The sequence below is a fragment of the Heliangelus exortis genome, chromosome 23 (assembly GCF_036169615.1).
Source record: "Heliangelus exortis chromosome 23, bHelExo1.hap1, whole genome shotgun sequence".
NCBI lineage: Eukaryota > Metazoa > Chordata > Aves > Apodiformes > Trochilidae > Heliangelus > Heliangelus exortis.
This window is the reverse complement of record NC_092444.1, coordinates 2055712-2080005: the sequence shown is the minus strand read 5'-3', so window position 1 is coordinate 2080005 and position 24294 is coordinate 2055712. Positions and strand designations below refer to the sequence as shown.

The 24294-nt window shown below is 56.4% G+C and overlaps 1 protein-coding gene across 1 annotated transcript; it reads left to right on the top strand.

Annotated features, from left to right (window-relative positions):
- Positions 1 to 5771: 5771 nt before the first annotated feature.
- Positions 5772 to 23861, top strand: ZNF362 (zinc finger protein 362). Its single transcript, XM_071766929.1, is given in 12 exon segments — positions 5772 to 5972; positions 5974 to 6025; positions 8305 to 8360; positions 8362 to 8390; positions 13780 to 13819; positions 13821 to 13844; positions 13954 to 14200; positions 15959 to 16280; positions 16352 to 16576; positions 18458 to 18543; positions 18670 to 18827; positions 22359 to 23861. Coding segments are annotated over 12 exon segments (1542 nt in total). The 5' UTR covers positions 5772 to 5786; the 3' UTR covers positions 22476 to 23861.
- Positions 23862 to 24294: the final 433 nt, after the last annotated feature.

Sequence of the window (24294 nt, the reverse complement as noted above, 5' to 3'; positions counted from 1 at the left end):
GTTTCCCCCAAATTTTACCAGTCTGACAAAAACTCCCTTTGAGAGGAGTTTGGGCTGCTGACTTTCCACTGTCCCATCACCCTTGGCCGTGGTGGGACCTACAGGGACCGGTGGGCTCTGCCAGCACCAGCTACCCCATGGCAGTGCCAGCTGCCCACAGTGTCCCCCCCCCCAAAAAAAATCCCCCTGGGGACCCATTCACACCCCTTGGGGTCAAAGCCAGAGCAAGGACGTGTCCCCCGCAGCCATGGGGCAGGGGGGGGGGGCAGCGAGCAGGGGGTCCTGTGCTGGGAGGATGGAGCCTGGAGGGGCAGGGGAGGGGGGGGATGCAATTCCCGAGGGGGGGGAGTTAAGCTGCATATTTCAGAGGCGTCGTGAAGGCCTGGCTGGGAGCCAAAGGGAACAAACTCCTGGGCTCTGGCCGCAGGATTGCCCCACACCCACTGCCAGCACCCCCCTGCCCTTCCCCCCTTTTCCCCCCCAGAGCACAACCCGGGTACCCCCCCATCCCATCCCCTTCTTTTGGGGAATAACCACCCGCTTTGTTCCTCTTTCCAGGCCTGCAAAGCCTGGAAAAAAAAGCAGAAAAAAAAAGAAATAATAATAATAATAACACACACACCCCTCTCCCATGGGTTTGTTTGGTTTTTTTTTTCTGCTTGTTTTTCCACATTAGGAATTCAGGTCTTGTCTCCCCTCCAGGACCCACCGGGGACCAAGGAAGGGATGAAATTAAATCATCAAAGAGCCGTGCTGGAAAGCTGGAGAAAAAAAGAAAACACCATTTTTTTTTTTTCACCCCAAATCGCAGATTCAGGGCTGGGGGGGGTCCCATCCGTGGTTCATTAATGAGTTATTAATTAATTTGTATCCCAAGTACGTGGCTGAATTACCCGGGAAATGCGGGTGATGGAGAGCACGTGGTGGTCACTGACACCGCTGACGTTCATCCTGGTGCCTGGGAAGAGGAACTGTGGGGTGGGTGTGTTTGGGAAAAAGGAGAAATTAATCCCAGTTAATTAGTAAATTGGCTTCGTTACCTCACAGTAACCCTGGGATAAGCCAGGGGGTGGGAGGGCTCTGCTGTGTCTTGACTTTTTTTGGGGGGGGGGATACGCAGCCCCTTTTCCACCAGAGGATTGATCATAGAATGCTTTGGGTGTGAAGGGACCTTAAAGCCCCCCCAGTGCCCCCCCTGCCATGGTCAGGGACACCTCCCCCAGCCCAGGGTGCTCCAAGCCCCATCCAACCTTCAGCACTGCCAGGGATGGGGCAGCCACAGCTTCTCTGGGAAACCTGGGACAGGGGCTCAGCACCCTCACCCCAAACAATTTCTTCCAAAGGTCTCATCTCAATCTCCCCTCTCTCTCCCAGTTCCAAGCCATTCCCCCTCATCCCATCCCTCCAGGCCCTTGTCCCAAGTCCCTCCCCAGCTGCTCAGCTGCTGAGTGATCCCAGAATCCCAGAATCCCAGATTATTTCAGAAAGGAAGGGACATTAATGATGATCCAGTGCCCCCTCTGCCATGGTCAGGGACACCTCCCCCAGCCCAGGGTGCTCCAAGCCCCATCCAACCTTCAGCTCTGCCAGGGATGGGGCAGCCACAGCTTCTCTGGGAAACCTGGGCCAGGGGCTCAGCACCCTCAAATTAAACAATTTCTTCCCCATCTCCAACCTCAATCTCCCCTCTCCAAGTTTTAACCCATTTCCCTTGTCCTCTCCCTACCCCCCCGTGTCCAAAGCCCTCCCCCAGCTTTCTTGGAGCCCCTTCAGATATTGGGAGGTTGCTCTGAGCTCACCTGGGAGCCTCCTCTTCTCCAGGCTGAACAACCCCAATCCCTCAGCCTGGCTTCCCAGGGAGCTGCTCAGCCCTCTGAGCATTTCAGTGGCTCCTCTGGACACCTTCCAGGAGCTCCGTGTCCTTACATTGGATTTTCCAGACCTGGACACAGGACTCCCTGTGTACATTTCATGCCAGGCCGGGGCGAGGGTCTTGTTGAAGCGGCACAGGCAGCACGGTGCCCGCCAGGCAGGGAAAACCCAGGAGCTTCCCGGGCGTGTGCCGCGTGTGCCGCGTGTGCCGGGCCCTGCCCGCGGGAGGCTGTGGGGAAGGGAAGGCCCCGGAGCTGCCGTGCCGGAATGTTCCCCACCACCACCACCACCACCACGGCTGCCGGATGAGACACGGCATGGGCAGGCTGGGACGTGCCTGCCTGGCTCCGGGCACATGGGCCTCTTTCCTTCCCATCCGGCTTTTCCCACCGTGCCAGAGCCAAGGCCGGGAGCAGCCATCCCAGAGTCTGGGTTACCGGAGCCCATCGCCTCCCCAGGGGGGGTTTGAGGGGATCCCCTTGCACCCCAGCACCCGGAGAGCGAGGGCACACCCAGCCGCCCCATGCTGCTGCTTTTCATCTCCGAAGCGCTTTGCAAACATTAAGTAATTAATCCTAATTAACTCGTTACCTAATTAGAACCGCACGGCCCTCCCGGTCACAGGGAGAAAGGGAAACTCCTGCGCCTTGGTTGGGGTTTTTCTTTTCCCTCAAAAACCTCCACCGACCTCCGGGAGGACATCGTCCCGAATCCGGGGTGAAAAACCCACTTTGTGGGTTCCCAGAAAAGTCAGGAGTGAGGATTTTCACCCCAAGCAGCACCGGGAATGAGGGCACCACCAATGCCCACCTCATGGCAGAGGAACCTCCTCCAGGACAGGAAAATTTTCTATGGAAAATGAGGGATTTCTTGTGGGAACGAGCGGGCAGCCAGGATGGAGGAGTTTTGCAGAGCCATTTCCCAGAGGATTTCCATGCAATGTCCCCACGGAGAGGGACAAAGCCAAAGAAGCTCTCCAGGAGTCCTGCCTTGCCCTTTTGGGCCACGTTTTCCCACCAGGTTGCTCTCCAGGAACATTTCCCTTTCTCCTCGCTGCAATGGGAAGGAGGTTCCCGGGGGCACTGCAGGTGTAGCAGCCCCGTGGCTTTGCTGAACCCCCCAGGGGTGATTTCCTTCTGCTCCTGCCTTCCCCTCCTCTTAATCGCGGTTGGATCTATCCCAGGGGCAAAACCAGCCTTGGAACATTATTTTTTTTAGAAGGCAAGGGTTGGTTTCCTCCATTTTGTAACCCGGGATGGAGCCGGGCAGGGTTTTATTATTATTATTTTAATTTTTTTTCTTTTTTTTTTTTTTTTTATCCCTGCATACCAACCACCTCCCCAGGAAAGGGGCCCCTTTCCCACACCCAAGATTAAATCCACCCAACACAGGGGCAGAAAAAAAAGAATCCCTGAGCGTTGCTTATCTCCGAGGGGGACAATCCCAGGAGATGTTCACCAAGTGTTGATGGACCCTCAGACTTGGGACTGATCACTGCCGTGTCCTCCCACCCCAGGTTTTGGGGTTGGACAACCTCCCCCAGAAGTCAGAAATCACCTAAAACGGTGCAGAGGCTTAAAACCACCAGTTTCACAACCACAGCAAAGAAAAAAAATATCCCGAGAGCCAAAAAGCCCCAGCGCTGCGGGAGGAAGCGAAAGCTCTGATGAAAATAAACCCAATGAGAAGGAATTTGGCAGCGTAGGGAGGGTCTTTGGTGGCTTCAGGGACATCAGGGAAGCTCCGAGATGTTCTGGTTTCTCCTGGTGTCCCATTTTGGAGTGACATGAGTGTTGGAGTAGCCACTGTGAGGTGTCAACATTGGAAAATCAGATTAAAAAGGAGGTTTTGAGCTGCTGGCTCAGGTTCTCGGTTGAGTCATGGATAATTCATGCATCTGGGATCTTCCAAGATGGGGAAGTCTTGGGTGAGGAGGGGGGAGATCCCAAGCCAGCTAGGGGGTGGTGGTGCCAAAGAACCAGTGGGGACACGGGTAGGGGGACACAGTCAGACCTAAAGGGTGAGCAGTGGGGTGACACCACCATCACCTTGGCCAGGACCTTTCCTGAGGCCCTTGCTGAGGGCAGCTGCAGATGGATGCCCACATCTCACCAGAGACCTCATCCCAAAACATGAGATGCCCAGGGAAATTATGGATGGATGCCCACAGCTTCACAGAGACCGTTGGGAAGCTTATCCTAAAGTATGAGACATCCAGGGCAGCTACTGGTGGATGCCCACACCTTGGTGGAGACCTCTTGGAAGCCCATCCCATCCCATCCCATCCCATCCCATCCCATCCCATCCCATCCCATGCCTGGTCCTTCTCCTATCTCTCTCTTGGAGGCATTGTTTGCATTTTTAAATTACAGTTCCACCCATTCAGGGCATCCCTCTCCATCACCTTTTATGATGGACCATTTGGGGAAAGTGTGAAAAAAAAGGTTTTGGGGTTTTAAAAGTTATTTTAAAATTAGAAACTCAGGAGCAGCAGCATCTGGACCTTCTTGGGGAAATGGAAGGGGAACTGGGTGGGATTTGCCCCCCCTTTTCTTTCCCCTGTGGGCTGTAGCTGCTGATTTGGGGCATGGGGCTAAGATCGGGGACACTCATGGATAAAATGATGAAAAAGACAGAAATTAATTAAAAAAAACCCCACGGATGTTCCCTGAAAGGGAGATGGGGAGAAGAGCGCAAAGCTGCCAAAGCGGGGGGGGTTGGGGAGGCCCTGGATGTGGGGAGGAACCCTCAGGGGATGAAAAGGAAGCAGAGTCCCTGAGGGAGCTACAGAGACCCAGTTTGGGGATTCTGAGGAGATTTGGGGGGGTTCTGAGGAGATTTGGGGGGGTCTGAGGAGATTTGGGGGGGGTCTGAGGACACTGAGGAGAACTGGAGGGGAGGGGGGGAGCTGAGGAGCCCTGAGGGGGTTGTGTGTATGTGAGGGGGTTTTGGGGTCTGAGGAGATTTGAGGGGTCTGAGGAGATTATGAGGGGTTCTGGAGAGATTTGGGGGAGGCAGAGGAGATTTAGGGGGTTTCTGAGGAGGTCTGAGGAGATTTTGGGGGCTCTGAGATTTGGGGGTGTTCTGAGATTTGGGGGGTCTGAGGAGATTTGGGGGGTTTGAGATTTGGGGGTTCTGAGAAGATTTGAGGGGTCTGAGATTTCAGGAGTTCAGGGGAAGGCTGAAGAGATTTGGAGGGGTTCTGAGGAGATTTAGGGGGTTCGAGATTTGGGGGTTCTGAGGAGATTTGGGGGGGGTACTGAGATTGAGGGGTCTGAGGAGATTTAGGGGTTCGAGATTTGGGGGAAGTTGAAGAGATTTGGGGGTTCTGAGGAGATTTGAGGGGTCTGAGGAGATCTGAGGGGGTCTGAGGAGATACGGGGGTGTTCTGAGGAGATTTGGAGGAGGCTGAAGAGATTTGAGGGCTCTGAGGAGCTTTAGGGTCGGCTGAAGAGATTTGGGGGTTCTGAGGAGATCTGGGGGGGTTCTGAGGAGACTTGAGGGGTCTGAGGAGATTTAGGGGGTTTGAGATTTAGGGGAAGTTGAAGAGATTTTTGGGTTCTGAGGAGATTTGAGGGGTCTGAGGAGATCTGAGGGGTCTGAGGAGATTTAGGGGTTCGAGATTTGGGGGAAGTTGAAGAGATTTGGGGGTTCTGAGGAGATTGAGGGGTCTGAGGAGATCTGAGGGGTCTGAGGAGATTCGGGGGGTGTTCTGAGGAGATTTGGAGGAGGCTTGAAGAGACTTGAGGGGTCTGAGGAGCTTTGGGGTCGGCTGAAGAGATTTGGGGGGTTCTGAAGAGATCTGGGGGCTCTGAGGAGCTTTGGGGGCTCTGAGATTTCGCGGGGGGAGTTCAGAGCCCCGGGGGGGGGGGGTTGGTGTGGCAGCGTGAGGCGATGGCGGAGGTTGCGAGTCGATGCGGAGGGGTGGTGGCCGTGTCCTTACCCAGGTCCCCGCCGCCCCCCGCGGGTGCCCCCGTCCCCCCCAGCCCCGGTGCCGAGGAGGGGGGGAAGGCGGGTGCCGTGGCCGGGCCCGCCGCGTCCCGGGGCTGGGCGGGCGGCGGGGGCGGGCGCGGGGGCGGGCGGCGGTGCGGGGCGCCCATCTTCCTCCGTGCGGCGGAGCCGGCGGGACGCGGCGGGGGCAGCATGGCTGTTGGTATAGGAAGTGTCTTTTTTTTTTTATCTTCCCCCCCCACCCCCCCCCTCCTCCTTTTTTTTTTTTTTTTTTTTTTTTTTCTTTTTCCTCTTCCTTTTCTTCTTACCCCCCCCTTCATCCTTTCCCCCCCCCCCACATTCATCCCTCCGAAAACACCTCAAAACCCCCATTCCCCGTCACCCCGGGTAGAGGGGAGGAGGGGGGGGGGGGGGGAAAGAGGGGGCGGCCCCACACTCCCCCTCCCCGCGGTGCGTTTTGGTTTGTTGATTTTTTTTTTTAATTTAAATTTTTTTTTCTTTTTTTCTTTTTTCTTTTTTTTTTCCATTTTTTCCCCCCTCAACCTCTCCCCCCCCCACCCTCTCCCTCCTCGCAGATCTGCAGAATATGGCGTCCCCGTCCTAGCGTTTTAAAAATAAGCCGGGGCTGCCATTTTTGTTTTCCTTTTGTCTGCGAATTTTAATAAAACCGTCTGAGAATGTGGGAGAGGCGGCGGATGAAGGGGGGGGGGGGAGAAGCTCCCGGACGGGCCAACCCCCCCCCTTCCCCAAACCCCCCCCTCTCCATCCCCATCCCCGGCCTTTTTGTCTGAAAAAAAAAAAAAAAGGCCACCCCCACCCCCCCCCCCCCCCTTTCCATCTCCCCTCCCAGGTCGAGGATTTCAACTTCACTTAACGCTAAACTTCGCTTTTTTCCACCTCTTTTTATTATTATTTGCTTATTTTTACCCCCACCTCCCCTCTTCACCGGGAAGGAAGAAGGAAAAGCGGAGGGGGGGGGGGGGGAAGAAAAATGGGGGGAAACATCCAGGAAAATCCCCATTTTGCTGGATTTTCCCTTTTCTCTCCCTCCGGATGGTCTAATGGAAAAGTTAATTGCAGCCGAACGTACCTATTTTTGTGGATGTTGCATGTTTGAGGGGGGGGGCGTTGCATTTTTATTTATTCATGCCTTTTTTCCTTACACAGAGGGTGGCGGAAGAAGCGCGGGGGTGGTGGTGATTATTGTTGTTGTTATTATCATTTTTATTCAGTTGGTTTTTTCCCCCCCCCCTTTTTTTTTTTCTTTTTGTTATCTCTTTTTTTTTTTTTCCCTTTTTCTTTTTTTTTTGGTCTTTTTTTTTTTTTCCCCCTCCCTTTCTTCTCTCTCTCCGCATTAACCGGTTTTGTCTCCGAAGTGCTCTCGCTGGCTGGGAAGCTCTAATGGGGAGTGTTTTTTTTTTTTTTGGTTTTTTCTTTTTTTTTGCATCGCGCTTTGGCAGGAATGCGGCAGCCCTTAGCGAGGGACCCAAATTCCCGTGGCGGTGCCTAGAGAGGTCTGTCTGTCTGTCTGTCTGTCCGCCTGGACACGCATATATTTAAGCCATCTACTATTTATACATCCATAATCTCCAGCCACGTCGGGGGGTCTGGGGAGGGGAGGGGGGGGGGAAAAGAGCTTAGAGCCGGCATTGCCGAGTCAGCCCGAGACGTGTTTTAACCCAGAATGATGAATTTTGCTGATTTTCTTATTTTTATTCCAGCAAATAACCCACCAAGGTTGGAGGATGCTCCTTGGGTTGTTTTTCTTTTTATTTTTCCCCCCCCCCCTCCCCGGCCCCACAGCCCTTGGGATGTCAGCTGGGTTTTTTAATCTGGGGAGGATGGAGCGAGCGATAGCGGCTTCGAGCCCGAGGCCTTATTTTGGGGTTTTTTTGTTGTTGGGTTTGGTTTTGTTGTTTTTTTTTATTTTTTTTTTTTTTTTTATGAGATTATAAAGTGATATTTTAGCAGAGAGGCAAAAAATAGTTTTTGCTCCCTCCCGGCGTGCAATTTTGCCGAGAGGCGGAGGGTCCGGGGCGAGGGGGATGGATTTCAACCCCAATTTTCCAGCCAGCCTCCCCATCCCTCGGCTTTGCAGGCAGCTTGGGGGCGAGCTGGGCTTAAAAAGAACGAAAAAACCCCCAACATTGTGTGGTTTTTTTTTTTTTATATTTGTTTTTTACGGTGTGGTTTTTTTTTTTGTTTGTTTGTTTTGTTGTTTTTGTTTTTTTTTTTTCGGTCGTGTGGTGTGGTTTTTTTTTTTTTTTCTCTCGTTTGGATTGTTTTTTTTTTTGGGTTTTTTTTTTTTTTTTTTTGTGTTGTTGTTGTTCTCTCTGTTTTCAGGAAAAACCCCACGTTGTTCCCACGGGTCGGGTAGGTCGGAGCCGCTTCGCTTTTGTTCCTCTGCTCCGGGATCTGTGGCGCCGGGGGCTGGCGGTGGGTTCGGGGTGTGTGAAGTTGTCCTCCTTGTCCCCCCCTCAGAGAAACGCCCCGCGTGCAGCACCCGGGCTCAGCTAGAGCTGGAGATGGATGCGGATTAAGGGGAAGCAACGCCAGTACTCGCAGAGGTGGCATGCCAGCTTATCCCAGGAAAACAGATCCAAAAACCCCCCACCCCCCCCCCCCCCTCTCGTTTTATATTTCGTAAAATTTCTGCTCTGGATGCACCTCATGAGCTGGGTGCGTATGGCAAAAAAAAAAAATATATATATGCACATAATAATGGAGGGGTTATCGTGTGGGTGTATATATATATTTCTACAGCAGCAGAGGCAGATTTTAGCCTGCCCGGGGGCACCTGGGGGGGGGGGGGGGGGCAGCTGCCCAAAACCCCCCCCTGAGGGGAAGGGTCTGGATGTGACCCCGTGTGTGCAGGGCATGTGGCTATGTGAAATCTCCCATTTAAGATCCATCTATTTATACGTGGAAAATATTAATTTTCTCCCTTGACACCCCCCCCCCCCCCTCTTCCCCCTCCTCCTCCTCCTCCTCCTCCTCTTTATTTTTTTCCCCATAAATGTGGATTTTGGGTCGGCGGGTGCGGTGTCCACACTAAGTGCATGTTGGATTCGGTGCGCGCTCGCTGCCTCCTGGGGTGAACCCCCTGCTCAGCCCCTGGTTTCCCCACCCACCACGGGGGTCCCAGCGCCACGTGGGGTCACCCATGGGTGCTCCCCAGACCCCCCCCCCTCCCTTGCTGCCGCGGGGGGCTGGATGCCCCCTGAGCTGTCTGTTTGCGGGCTCCAGCTTTACCCCGCTGGTCTCTTTTAGGGTGGTGAGGGTTTTTGGGGGGCCTGGGGGGGGCAGGTGACCCCCCCATCACTTGGGGAATGGTGTGTTGGGGGGGACACCCCACGTGGACCCCGTGTTTGGCGTGAGTGTCACCCCCCAGGCGTGGGGTCTCCCTGTCTCCATGTCCCACGGGTGACGGGATGGATGGGGGGTGTTCCCACCCCCAGGCTAGGCAGCTGCACCCCATCTTTTGGGAGCCTGGCCTCCCCACTTCCCTCTCCTTCATCCTCGGGGTGGGGGGGCACACAAACCCCACGGTGGTCCCCAGCCTGGCTTTGCCTCCCCTTCAGCTTCACCCCAGTGCTTGGCTCCTCGTCCCTGCGCCTCTGCACCCCCTTCCCCGGGGGGGGGGGACCCCTGCAGCAGGGTGGGCTTTGCATCGGGGTCGGTTTTGGGTTGGTTTTGCTGGAAATCTGGAGGAGAAGCAGCAGTGAACGGCCCTTCGGGGGGCGGAAGCTGTGTGAGGGGGGTGTTGAGGGGGGGATCTGGGGGGGTTTAATTGGTTCCATCTTGGCTGAATTCTTCTGGCGCGCGCGGAGTCGCCCCCCCCCTCCCCGAGCGATGGGGGTTTCGGGTCTTGCCCTTTGGTTCTGCTTCCCCGGCCTCTGCCACCTCTGCTTTGGGGTAAATCCCGCCCGGATAAGGGACAGTCCGGGTGGGGAGGGACTCGGGTGCTCCCAGGATGGAAGTGGGATTTGTGACTGATGCTGCTTCCCTCCCTGGTGGCTCTGGGATGTTTGGTTTTATTTTTTTGCCTGGGGGATGCTCGCTTTCCCCCCCCCCAAAACTCATCCGGCCCTGCTGGCACCCGGGGGACGGCAGAGAGGCTGTGGCCTCGTGTTCTGGGGGGAAACTGAGGCACGGTGGAGGGCAGAGCCAAGTTCTGCCCTTGCCCACCATCAGAGGTGGCAGGGAGGCGGCCACACCGGTGTCACCGTCGCCTGTGATGAGGGGGGTGACACGTCCCGTGGTGGCAAAGGCGTGTTGGGGTTTAGGTGAGGGGGGGGACACACAAGAAGGGGACCTCCCCCCGCTTGGCTCTCGCCCGCTGTCGGCATTCCTGCGCTCGCCGCTTGGCACGGGGAAAAAAAGGGGGGGAAATCTCTGCCCCGATGCTGTCACCAGGACCCTCGGGGACAGGTGGGGGACCCCGAGGGCTCCTCTGCTCGCTCGGTCCCGTTTCGGCCGCTCCGACCGCCGCTCCGTTCACCCCCAAACCCTTCCCGGCTCCCCCCTTGGCTGGGTGCTCGGTCGCTCGCCCTCCGTCCGTAGGGTTTGCCCCGGGAGTTTTCCCCCCTTTTTTCTCCCGTGCAAAAAGAAATCTCTTGTTTCTTTTTATTTCAGCGAAGGCGAGACAGAGAGGGCTGCCAAGGTAGAGGCGTTCCCTAGAGAACTGTAGCTTGACTTAGCGGCAGTGGGGTAGGAAGTTGGAAGGCTCTCTAGTGAGCTCGTGCCCCCCACCCGTGTGCCATCATCTACCTCCCATCACTCTGGAGCCTCATCGACACGTCTCCCCAGGCAGCTGCGGCCACCTGGCTTCTGAGGCCAGCCTGTGAGTACCAAACCCACCACCACCACCACCACCACCACCACCGCCGGGACACCACCACCACCACCGCCGACCCCCTCGCTGCCGCCACCGCCGCACGCCCCTTACACCCCCCCCTTTCCTCCTCCTCACCATCCCCGCACCTCTCGCCCCCGGCTTGATGGCTTCTCCTGCTCTCTTCTTCCTTCCCTCCCCAGGTGTTGGGGTGAGGAGTTTTGTGGCTTTTTTTTGTTTTTTTTTTTTTTAATTTTTTTTTTTTTTTTTAGGGTCGCCCAACATGCTGACGCTTTCCCAACCCCCGCCAGCGCTGGGGGTTCAGACCCCTTTTTGGGGGCTCTGTGCATCTTCCTGCTTGCTCTGCCCACAGCTCTCTCCTCCATGGTGCTTTTTGTACCCCCAGGACAGCCTTTGGTGGCCCTTTGGCAAGAGTTGGCCAAATCTGGTGCCTGTGGAGGATGCTGGGGGCTCTCCCACCCCCTCGTCCCGCCGCAGAGCCCTGTCCCTGGGGGGATTTGCCCCTCCCTGGCCTAAAACTGGGGGGCACAAAGAGTCCTAAGGCACCCCCATCACCCTGAACAGCCAGGGGGGAGATGGCTGCAGCATTCCCAACCCTTCATCATTTCCATTTTAATGGATTTTCTCCTTTTTTTTTTTTTTTCTTCCCTCTGCTGCGTGTCAGCTTCCATTTTTCATAGTTAGCTGAGAATATAGAAAAAAAAAAAGGGAGTTTTTAGGTAATTTTTTTTTCCTTTCCATCTGCTTTATATCCCATCCCTCTCCCTCCCCCAGCCATCCCTCCCAGCCCGGGCAGAGGGGGGGGGAAGCTGCTCCCTCCCCTCCTGCACGATTTACAACGTTAAATCGGGACAGGAACAGGGATTATTTTCTTTATTTCTTTTATTATTATTATTTTGGCACGCCGACCGTTTTCTTTCCTCTTTATTTCGGGCAAGTTCATCAACCTCTGAGCATGCTGGCTTCGTAAATAATTCCTAAATAATGTAATAAGACCTCCTGGGGTGGAGGCAAAGGGGGGGAGGGGGTGGGGAACGCAGGCGACGTTTTGTCCTTTTCTCCCCAAAATTTCCCCTTGGTGGCTTTGCACCTTGGTGTCATCTCCTGGTGATGGTTTGGTGGCAGTGGTGGCTCTGGTGGAGCCTGGCACGCCGTTGGGACAGGGAGAAGGATGGATGGATGGATGGATGGATGGACAGATGGATGGATGGACAGACAGACAGACAGGAAGGACGGAGGTCGTGGGGCACCTGCTGTGCCGGGGGAGCAGCTCCAAAAAAAATCCCTTTTCTCATCATAATTCCAGCTTCCTGTTTTCCCACGCCAGCCCAGCTGGTGGGGTTGATGCCGGGGTGCTGGGCTGCATCAGGGGGGGACCCAGACCCCCCTTGCCTGTCCCTGTCACCCAGGCTCAGCCCTGTTCCCCCTCGTGCCGTCATCCACCATCCCGAGCGTGCTGGTGAATCCATACGTAGCCAGGGGGGCTTTGTGTGGGGGGGCATGTATAGAATGTGCTAAAAAAAACCCCAAAACCCAACATTTTGGGGGGGGGAAGATGTAGAGGATGCAAAGCAACCCGCCGGTGTGGGGGGGTGCATGGGGGGAATGGTTTCACAGCCCCCAAGTGGGCAGGTGTGGTGCAGAGTGGGACCCCCAAGCCTTCCCACCCCCCTGAGAGGTGTGTGGGGGGAAATAGGGGTGGGAAAACATTTGTTCCTGAGGATATTGCGAGAATCCGGGTCTGGTTTTGCTTGAAAAAGCTGAAATTTGGTGGCTGGGCAGCTGTTGTTGGGGGGGCAGGGGGGGATTGTGACATGGTTTGGGGCAGGGAAGGGGAATTGCTGGAATTTTCCTGGTGTCCAGGTGGTCTGGTTGGGGTGGGCTGCACAAAATGGCTCCCGTTCCTCAGCACTGCCTCCAAAACCCTCCATAACACCCCAAAAATGTGCCTGGTCCCATGCTGCTGCTTGTGGGGAGGGTTGGGGGGGGGGTTCCCTCCTCTCTGCTTCAGTTTCATCCCCCCCAAAAAGTGAACCCGGAGGGGTCCTCTGCCTGTGACTCTTCTTCATGCTTTGGGGGGGTGGTGGGTGGGGGGATGGGTGCTGAGTCCTGGGGGGAGCAGAACCCCCTGTGCTGGGTGCTGCCCCCCCACCTGCAGGGAGCTGGGGGTCTGGCTTCAACCCAGGGGCAGGGAGGAGGAAGAGGGGGAGGAGGAAGAGGAAGGCTCATGGACCCATCCCCACCCTGAGGGGGTTTGTTTTTGGGATGCTCCCAGCTGGCATCAGGGTGGAGGAGCTGCCCCCCCAGCAAACACCAAACATCATCCCCCAGTCCTCACCTGGAGCTCTCTGTGCCTCAGTTTCCCCAGAAATCCCACCCACCCACCCACCCCCACCACCTCCAAAGCTTTTGGGGACGTTCTGGTCTCCTTGTCCCAGGCTCCTTGGGGACATCTCCATGTCCCTGCAGTCCCTCACCCCCTCAGTGGGGTGTCCCAGGGTGGGGATGCTGTCCCAGGGGGTTTCCTCGCTCCCTCTCTTCCCTCTCCAATGTTTCCTATCAGTCAAAAATGGATTTGGAGTGAATTTTCCTGCTGTGTTTGTGCCTCCTGGCCCCCCTGCAGATGGGGCCTTCCTGCCGAGGCCGTGGGTTGCGTCGCTTGGGATTTGGGAAGGGGGGGATTTTGGTTTTGGGAAGGTGGGATTCAGCTGGGGTTGGGTTGGGTTGGATGTGCCGCCGTCGTGCTTGTCCTCACTGCCACCTCAGTCCCTCCTGGAGATACCAGAGGAGCAATGTGGGTCTCTCCAGGCCTTGGGAGGTCTTGGGGAGGGGGGGTTCCCCTAAATTTCCACACCCCCCCATTGCCAAGTGACCTCCTGGGGTACTTGCTGGTGTTTTGGGGTCTCGGGGGTGCTCGGTGTCCCTGTGCCCCTGCAGGAACTTCCAGCTGAGGAGATGCTCAGGAGGTTCCCCAGCCCTGCCTGCTCCCTGCCTGCCCCTGTTGCTTTTTTTTGAGGGGAGGGGGGGGGGATGAAAGGGTGGGGAGGGTCCATATGGTGGTTGGTGACACCCCATAACCTGTCCCCCCCTTTTCCCCACAGGATGGCGGAGCCTCGCTTCAACAACCCCTACTTCTGGCCACCCCCCCCCCACCATGCCCAGCCAGGTAGGACCCCCCCCACGGGGAGTCTGGGGAGGGGGGAGGACAGACAGACACAGGGAGGGGATAAGTGGGGGTCCCACCTCTTTAATTTCTTCTCCTTCCCCCTCCCCAGCTGGACAACCTGGTCCTGATCAACAAAATCAAGGAGCAGTTGATGGCGGAGAAGATCCGACCCCCCCACTTGCCCCCCACCTCCGTGGCCTCCCAGCAGCCCCTCCTGGTGCCCCCCTCCCCTGCCGAGAGCAGCCAGTCCATCATGTCCCTCCCCAAACTGCAGCAGGTCCCAGGACTACACCCCCAAGCTGTCCCCCAGCCTGATGTGGCCCTGCACGCCCGGCCGGCCACCAGCACTGTCACAGGTACAGGAACAGGGACAGGGACACAGGGACAGGGACAGGGGGACAGGGATGGGGACACAGGGACGGGGACAGGAACACAGGGACAGGGACAGGGACAGGAACACAGGGACAGGGACAGGGGGACAGGGACACAAGTACAGGGACACAAGTACAGGGACAGGGACATGGGGACAGGGACACAGGGACAGAGATGGGGACACAGGGACAGGGGGACAGGGACACAAGTACAGGGACAGGGACACAGGGACAGGGACACAGGGACAGGGACAGGGACACAGGGACAGGGACACAAGTACAGGGACACAAGTACAGGGACAGGGACACAGGGACAGGGACACAGGGACAGGAACACAGGGACAGAGATGGGGACACAGGGACAGGGACAGGGACGGGGACAGGGACAGGGACACAGGGACAGGGACACAGGGACAGGAACACAGGGACAGGGACAGGGGGACAGGGACACAAGTACAGGGACAGGGGGACAGGGACAGGGGGACAGGGACAGGAACACAGGGACAGGGACGGGGGGACAGGGACAGGGACACAGGGACGGGGACACAGGGACAGGGACACAGGGACAGGGGGGAGCTGGGCGGAGGTGGACAGTGTGGAGTTCAAGTAAGGACAAACACAGAGTCCTGAATCTGGGGAGGAACAACCCCAACCCCCAGGACAGGTTTGGGAATGTCCTGCTGGAAAAGCAGCTCCATGGAGAAAGCCCTTGGAGTCCTGATGGACAGGGAATTCTCCAGGGGTGTCCTGGGGGCATCAGGAAAAGTGTGTCCAGCAGGGCCAGGGAGGTTCTCCTCCCCCTCAGCTCTGCCCTGAGGAGACCACAGCTGGAATACTGGGTCCAGTTTGGGGCTCCCCAGTTGCAGAGAGACAGGGAGCTACTGGAGAGAGTCCCAGGGAGAGCTGGGAGGGTGCTGAAGGGACTTGAGCATCTCTGGTGTGGAGAGAGACTGAGAGCCCTGGGGCTGCTCAGCCTTGAGGAGAGGAGGCTGAGAGGGGATCTGCTGAATGTCCATCAATAGCTGAGGGGTGGGGGGCAAGAGGAAGGGGACAATCTCTGTTCTGGGGTGCCCAGGACAAGGAATAATGGGTTGGAGCTGGAACAGGGGAAGTTCCACCTCAAAACTTCTGGAGTGTGAGGCTGAGGGAGCCCTGGCCCAGGCTGCCCAGAGAGGTTGTGGAGTCTCCTTCTCTGGAGCCTTTCCAACCCCCCCTGGATGTGTTCTGTGTGCCCTGCCCTGGGGGATCCTGCTGGGGCAGAAGTTTGGTCTGGATGATCTCCAGAGCTCCCTTCTGACCCTGAACATTCTGTGATTCTCTCCCAGATGTGCTGGGGCAGAGTCCCATGGCTCCCACCAAGCCCCAGCCTTGCAGAGGAGCTGGAAGCCCCTGCCCTGCACCCTGGGGTGCTCAGCACCAGCTCAGCATCCTCACTGGGTGCTGTGGACACTGAGCTGGGGTGCAGAGCTTTGCTGCCTTGGTGCCCCCAGCACACTGCAGGGCAGAGCAGCTCCTTGGGACTGGTTTGCTCTGGGGGATCCTGCTGGGACAGGGGGGTTGGACTGGGGGGTCTCCAGAGCTCCCTTCCAACCCTGAACATTCCATGATTCTGGGTACCACCAGAGCAACCCCCAACACGTTTTCGGGGAGAAATCTCCCTTAGTCGGGAGAGAAGAAAAAGAAGGGGAGGAGGGGGGGGGATTGACCATGACCATCACCTCCCCTTCCTCCTTTTCCCCCCAGGGCTGGGGTTGGCTTCCCGCGCGCCTGCGGTCAGCACCTCGGAATCCAGCACGGGGACTGGGACCACCACCCCCTCCACCCCCACCTCCACCAGCCAGAGCCGCCTCATCGCCTCCTCGCCCACCCTAATCTCAGGAATCACCAGCCCCCCCCTCCTCGACTCCATAAAGACAATCCAGGGCCACGGTTTGCTGGGGGCACCCAAGGCCGAGCGCGGGCGGAAGAAAATCAAAGCGGAAAATCCTTCGGGCCCCCCGGTCCTGGTGGTGCCCTACCCCATCCTGGCCTCGGGGGAGACGGCCAAAGAGGGCAAAACCTACAGGTAGGACCTCAACGACCGCTTCGGGGGGGGCGTGGGGGGAGCTGAGGTGACCCTGGGCTGTCCCTCTCCAGGTGTAAGGTCTGCCCCTTGACGTTCTTCACCAAGTCGGAGATGCAGATCCACTCCAAGTCGCACACAGAGGCCAAGCCCCACAAGTGCCCCCACTGCTCCAAATCCTTTGCCAACGCCTCCTACCTGGCCCAGCACCTCCGCATCCACCTGGGGGTCAAACCCTACCACTGCTCCTACTGCGAGAAGTCCTTCCGCCAGCTGTCCCACCTCCAGCAGCACACCAGGTGAGGGGGATGGCCCTGTGGGGATAGGGAGGCAGCTGGGAAGCTGGGCAGGTCCCTCAGCAGCATCTTCCTGGGGGGGTCTGCCCAGCATCTCCCGCATCCTGCCCCTCGTCCCCACCACCTTCATCCACCCCGTCACACCCAGCATCTCCACCACCTTCACTGGTGGCCCCACCACCATCCCACCATCCCCACTGACATCGTGGCCACCCTGCTCATCTGTCCCCACCACACCCAGCATCTCCACCACCTTTAGCCACCCTGCCGTGGTCATCCACCTCCTTGCTGCCACTGCAATCCCCACCACACTCATCTGTCCCCATCATGCTCATCGTTCCCACTGCCTTCAGCATCCCCACCACACTCAGCATCCCCACCATCTTCACTGACCCCACCACACAGATCATCTCCCACCTTCATGATCCCCACCATGCTCATCTCCACCACTTTAACTGTCTCCAAGCTGCTCATCACCTCATCCACCTTCCCCATCTCCACCACCTTCCCCATCTCTACCACCTTCCTCATCTCCACCACCTTCATCATCTCTACCACCTTCATCATCTTCACCACCTTCATCACCTCCACCACCTTCCCCATCTTCCCCACCTTCCTTGTCTCCACCTCGTCCACCACCTTCATCATCTTCACCTCCTTCATCATCTTCACCTCCTTCATCATCTTCACCACCTTCCTCACCTCCACCATCTTACCCATCTTCACCACCTTCCCCATCTTCCCCACCTTCCTCATCTGCACCATGTCCACCACCTTCATCATCTTCACCACCTTCATCTTCTTCACTACCTTCATCACCTTCATCATCTTCACCACCTTCCCCATCTCCACCACCTTCCTCATCTCCACCATCTCCACCACCTTCATCATCTCTGCCACCTTCATCATCTTCACCACCTTCCTCACCTCCACCATCTTCCCCACCTTCCCCATCTTCCCCACCTTCCTCATCTCCACCACATCCACCACCTTCATCATCTTCACTACCTTCATCACCTTCATCTTCACCACCTTCCCCATCTCCACCACCTTCCTCATCTCCATCTCCACCACCTTCATCATCTCTACCACCTTCATCATCTTCACCACCTTCATCACCTCCACCACCTTCCCCATCTTCCCCACCTTCCTCGTCTCCACCTCGTCCACCACCTTCATCATCTTCACAACCTTCCTCACCTCCACCATCTTACCCATCTTCCCCACCTTCCCCATCTTCCCACCTTCCCCATCTTCCCCACCTTCCCCATCTTCCCCACCTTCCTCATCTCCACCATGTCCACCACCTTCATCATCTTCACCCACCTTCATCATCATCACTACCTTCATCACATTCATCATCTTCACCACCTTCCCCATCTTCCTCACCTTCCTCATCTCCACCATGTCCACCACCTTCATCATCTTCACCACCTTCATCATCTTCACTACCTTCATCACATTCATCATCTTCACCACCTTCCCCATCTCCACCACCTTCCTCATCTCCACCACATCCACCACCTTCATCATCTTCACCACCCTTCATCATCTTCACTACCTTCATCACATTCATCATCTTCACCACCTTCCCCATCTCCACCACCTTCCTCGTCTCCACCATCTCCACCACCTTCATCATCTTCACCACCTTCATCTTCACCACCTTCATCACCTTCATCACCTCCACCACCTCCACCCCTCCCCCTCTCCAAACCCCTTGACCTTCATCCCCAAGTCCCCCCACCCCATTACCTCACTGGACACCTTGCCCTTCATCTGCCCCCCCCCTCCCCGTGGCCTCTCCACCGAGGTGTTGGGCTGTGGGTGACAGTCACCTGATGTTCTCCTGATGTTCTCCTGATGTTCTTCACCCCCTTCCAGAATCCACACCGGTGACAGACCCTACAAGTGCCCACACCCTGGCTGTGAAAAGGCCTTCACGCAACTCTCCAACCTCCAGGTCAGTGGTGGCCCCGGAGGGGGGAGAGGAGCCCCAAAACCCCCCTTTGGGGGGGTTTTGGGGCTCCTCTCCCCCCTCCGGGGCAGGGAGGAAGACCAGTTGATGGCTGTAACCACCCCCACCACCATTCCAGTCCCACAGCGCCAGCACAACAAGGACAAACCCTACAAGTGCCCCAACTGCTACCGGGCTTACACCGACTCAGCCTCCCTGCAGATCCACCTCTCTGCTCATGCCATCAAACACGCCAAGGCCTACTGCTGCAGCATGTGTGGCCGTGCCTATACCTCGGTGAGCTGGGGACACCTCCCCCAAAATCCTCCCTCAGCTCCCCCACCCAAGGGAAAAACAGCCCTGAGATCCACTGCCCCCCAAAAATCCCTCTTAGATCAACTGTCCTTAAAAAAAACAACCCGAGATCCAGCAGGCCCAAAAACCTGAGATCCATCACCCCAAAAACCTGAGATCCATCACCCAAAACCCTGAGATCCATCACCCCAAAAACCTGAGATCCATCACCCCAAAAACCTGAAATCCAGCACCCCAAAACCCTGAGATCCATCACCCCAAAACCCCTGAGATCCATCACCCCAAAAACCTGAGATCCATCACCCCAAAACCCTGAGATCCATCACCCCAAAAACCTGAGATCCATCACCCCAACCCCTCTGAGATCCATCACCCCAAAACCCTGAGATCCATCACCCCAACCCCTCTGAGATCCATCACCCCAAAACCCTGAGATCCATCACCCCAACCCCTCTGAGATCCAGCACCCCCAGTCCCCTCACCCCTCTTTGAGATCCATCCCCCCAAGAAACCTTCTTGAAATCCACCCCCCCCAAAGCCCCCCAAGAGCCCCCAAAGCCCCCTGAGATCCACCACCCCAAGAAACCTCCCTGAAATCCCACCCCCCAAAGACCCCCAGGAGACCCCAACCCCCCTGAGATCCACCACCCCAAGAAACACCTCTGAGATCCACCATCCCAGGAAATCTCTTTGAGATCCACCATCCCAAAGACCCCCAAGAGCCCCCAACCCCTGAGATCACCATCCCAAGAAATTTCCTTGAGATCCACCATTCCAAAGACCCCCCAAGATATCCCAAACCCTGAGATCCACCATCCCAGGAAACCTCTTTGAGATCCACCCCCTTAAGACCCCCAAGAGACTCAAACCCTGAGATCCACCACCCAAGAAACCTCCTTGAGATCCACCATTCCAAAGACCCCCAGAGTCCCCAAAGCCCCCTGAGATCCACCATCCCAAGAAACCTCCCAGATATCCACCATCCCCAAGACCCCAAGATCCACCATCCCCAAGACCCCCAAGATATCCCAACCCCCCGAGATCCACCCCCCCAAGAAACCTCCTTGAAATCCACCCCCTCAAGACCCCCAGGAGCCCCAAAGCCCCCTGAGATCCACCATGCAAGAAACCTCCTTGAGATCCACCATCCAAAGACCCCAAGAGACCCAGCCCTGAGATCCACCATCCCAGGAAAACCTCCCTGAGATCTACCATCTCAAGAATCCTCTTTGGATCCACCATCCCAAGAAACTTCCTTGAGATCCACCATCCCAAAGCCCCCCAAGATCCACCATCCCAAGAAACTTCTTGAGATCCACCATCCCAAAGACCCCCAAGATATCCCAACCCCCAAGATCCACCTCCCCAAGAAACCTCCTTGAAATCCACCCCCCCAAGACCCCCCAGAGCCCCCAAACCCCCCTGAGATCCACCATCCCAAGAAACCTCCCAGATACACACCATCCAAGAAACCTCCCTGAAATCCACCATCTCAAGAATCGTTTTTGAGATCACCACCCCAAGAAACCTCTTTGAGATCCACCATCCAAAGAACCCCGAGAGTCCCAAAGCCCCCTGAGATCCACCATCCCAAGAAACCTCCCAGATATCCACCATCCCAAAGCCCCCCAAGATATCCCAACCCCCAAGATCCACCCCCCCAAGAAACCTCCTTGAAATCCACCCCCCCAAGAGCCCCCAGGAGCCCCAAAGCCCCTGAGATCCACCATGCCAAGAAACCTCCTTGAGATCCACCATCTCAAGAATCCTCTTTGAGATCCACCATCCCAAGAAATTTCCTTGAGGTCCACCATCCCAAAGCCCCCCAAGATCCACCATCCCAAGAAATTTCCTTGAGATCACCCATCCCCAAGACCCCCAAGATATCCAACCTGAGATCCCACCTCCCCAAGAAACCTCCTTGAAATCCACCCCCCCAAGACCCCCAGAGCCCCCAAACCCCCCTGAGATCCACCATCCCAAGAAACTCCCAGATACACACCATCCCAAGAAACCTCCCTGAAATCCACCATCCCAAGAATCCTCTTTGAGATCCACCATCCCAAAGAACCCCAAGAGTCCCCAAGCCCCTGAGATCCACCATCCCAAGAAACCTCCCACATATCCACCATCCAAAGCCCCCCAAGATATCCCAACCCCCAAGATCCACCATCCCAAGAAACCTCCTTGAAATCCACCCCCTCAAGACCCGCAGGAGCCCCCAAAGCCCCCTGAGATCCACCATGCCAAGAAACCTCCTTGAGATCCACCATCCCAAAGACCCCCAAGAGACCCAACCGAGATCCACCATCCCAAGAAACCTCCTTGAGATCCACCATCTCAAGAATCCTCTTTGAGATCCACCATCCCAAGAAATTTCCTTGAGATCCACCATCCCAAAGCCCCCCAAGATCCACCATCCCAGGAAATTTCCTTGAGATCCACCATCCCAAAGCCCCCCAGATCCACCATCCCAAGAAACTTCCTTGAGATCCACCATCCCATAGCCCCCCAAGATCCACCATCCCAAGAAATTTCCTTGAGATCCACCATCCCAAAGACCCCCAAGATATCCCAACCCCCGAGATCCATCGTCCCTAAGAAACCTCCTTGAAATCTACCCCCCCAAGACCCCCCAGAGCCCCCAAACCCCCCTGAGATCCACCATCCAAGAAACCTCCCTGAAATCCACCATCTCAAGAATCCTCTTTGAGATCCACCATCCCAAAGACCCCCAAGAGTCCCCAAAGCCCCCTGAGATCCACCATCCCAAGAACCTCCCAGATATCCACCATCCCAAAGACCCTCAAGATCCACCATCTCCCAAGAAACCTCCCTGAGATCCACCATCCAAAGACCCCAAGATATCCCAATCCCCGAGATCCACCCCCCCAAGAAACCTCCTTGAAATCCACCCCCCCAAGACCCCCAGAGCCCCAAACCCCCTGAGATCCACCATCCCAAGAAACCTCCCAGATACACACCATCCCAAGAAACCTCCCTGAAATCCACCATCCCAAGAATCCTCTTTGAGATCCACCATCCCAAAGAACCACAAGAGTCCCCAAAGCCCCCTGAGATCCACCATCCCAAGAAACCTCCCACATATCCACCATCCCAAAGCCCCCAAGATATCCCAACCCCCAAGATCCACCCCCCCAAGAAACCTCCTTGAAATCCACCCCCTCAAGACCCCCAGAAGCCCCCTGAGATCCACCATCCCAAGAAACCTCCTTGAGATCCACCATCCCAAAGACCCCCAAGAGACCAACCCCTGAGATCCACCATCCAAGAAAACCTCCTTGAGATCCACCATCTCAAGAATCCTCTTTGAGATCCACCATCCCAAAGCCCCCCCAAGCTCCACCATCCTAAAGCCCCCCAAGATATCCCAACCCCCGAGATCCACCCCCCTAAGAAACCTCCTTGAAATCCACCCCCCCAAGACCTCCCAGAGCCCCCAAACCCCCTTGAGACCCAATGCCCCCCCTGACCCCCGTGTCCATGTCCCAGGAGACCTATCTGATGAAGCACATGTCCAAACACACGGTGGTTGAGCACCTGGTCAGCCAACACTCCCCGCAGCGGACGGAATCTCCGGGCATCCCCGTACGGATCTCCCTCATCTAACCAGGACCACCCTCACCAGCAGCAAAAGGGGGGGGGGGGGTTGGGGGGGCTTGGGGGGGGGGGTCCACAGAGGATGGGACCACCCCCCCCTTTCCCTTCTGAAGGAGGAGAAGCCCCCACCTTCCCTCCCCCCCCCCCCTCCTCCCCAAGGTTTGGTGCCATCCAAAGACGGTTTCAGAGCACTTTGAATCTCTGCAGTTTGGGGTGATTTTTGGGGGGGGGGGGGGAATGGGTGTGTGAGGAGGAAGGAGGGGGGGGGGTGGGGGGTAGGGGGCTTTCCTCCCATGCTTCCCCCCCCCCCCTCCCACTTCCTGCCCCAATTTTTGGATACAAATATATATATAAATATTTATTGGCAAGAACTTGGTGCTGCTAAAACCACCCAAATCCCACCCAAAACTCACCCGGGGGTGGAGAGGAGACAACACAAGGGTGTGAGGGGGGGGGGGGGGGGTGTTAAACCCATAACCCCCCCCCTGCACCCCCCAGGACTCTGCCAGGACTCATGGCTGCCCCCCCCCCCCCCTTTATTTTTTATTTTTTGGGGGGTGATTTTTTAATTTTAAGAATCCACCCCCCCCCACCCCATGATGTCCCCCCCAAAATCTCCTCTGGGTGAGGGGGGGGGGGGGTGGCTGTACATAAAACCAGGGTGGGGGGGTCGTGTGTGCCCCCCCCAGCACCACAACAACTCCAGACCCCCCCCCCAAAAAAAAAAAAAAAAAAAAAAAACAACAAACCAAACCCTTTATATTCCTCTTTTTCAGTTCCATTTTTGGATATTAACTCTTATTTTTTTTATACACTTTTAAGCCTTAATCTGCCTTTTTTTTTTTTTTTGAGGGTTTTTGTTTTGTTTCGTCATGTCCCCCCCCCCCCCCCTCGGGGTGTTTATTTACCCACCTTTATTAATTTTCCCCCCCCTTTGTTATTTTTTTTCCCCCCTTTTTTCCCCCCTCAGCCCTCCCCCCCCCTCGATGTTGTATGATATATATTGTAACCTTTTTTGTCAGCATGTTAATACCGTGTAAATACACCTCTCCCCCCCCTCCCCCCCCCCCCCATTTTGGGGCTTTTTAAATTTCTTTGGAGCAATCCAAACCCCCCCCCCACCTGGAGCTAGGTCCCACCTTAGTAAAAAAGGGGAAAAAAGGAAAAAAAAAAGGAGAAAATTGAGAAAAAAATAGAAAAAAAAAAAAAAAAAGGCCCTTTTTTTTTTTTCACCCCCCCCCCCCTCCTCGCTGTCTTGCATTGTGGGTGATGGAGAAGCTGGGGGGGGGACACACCGTGGCCTCACGGTGACAAAAAGAAGTGGAACCCCCCCCCCCCCCCCAAGTGCCCCCCAGGCCCTGGCACCCGCTGCAAAAAGAGAATAAAACCAGAAAAAAAAAACCCACCACAATGAATCCAAATTTGGGGCGTTTTGGGGTTTTTTTTGTGTGTTTGTTGGGGAAGGGTTAAAAAAAAAAAAATGGTGGGGAGGGGGCAGTTCCTGGGTGGTCCTGGGTGGGTGGGGGACACGGTGGTGGTGGCTCTGGGTGACCAAGGGATGGGGTGTCCCCAGGGGGGGGGAGGTGGGCAGCAGAGCACCCCCAGGGGTCTTGGGGGTTTGGTGGCCTTGGGTGGGGGGCACGAGTGACCCATTGGTGCTGGGCCACCAGGCCTGGGGACAGCTGTGTGGCCACCAGCTCTGGGGACACCATCACAAGGACACCGTGGTCTGAACGTGTCACCACGGTGGCACCAGCTCTGGGGACACCTGAGCACGGGCTCCAGGGACCTCTCCCTGTGGCCACCAGGTCCAGGGACACCTCCCCAG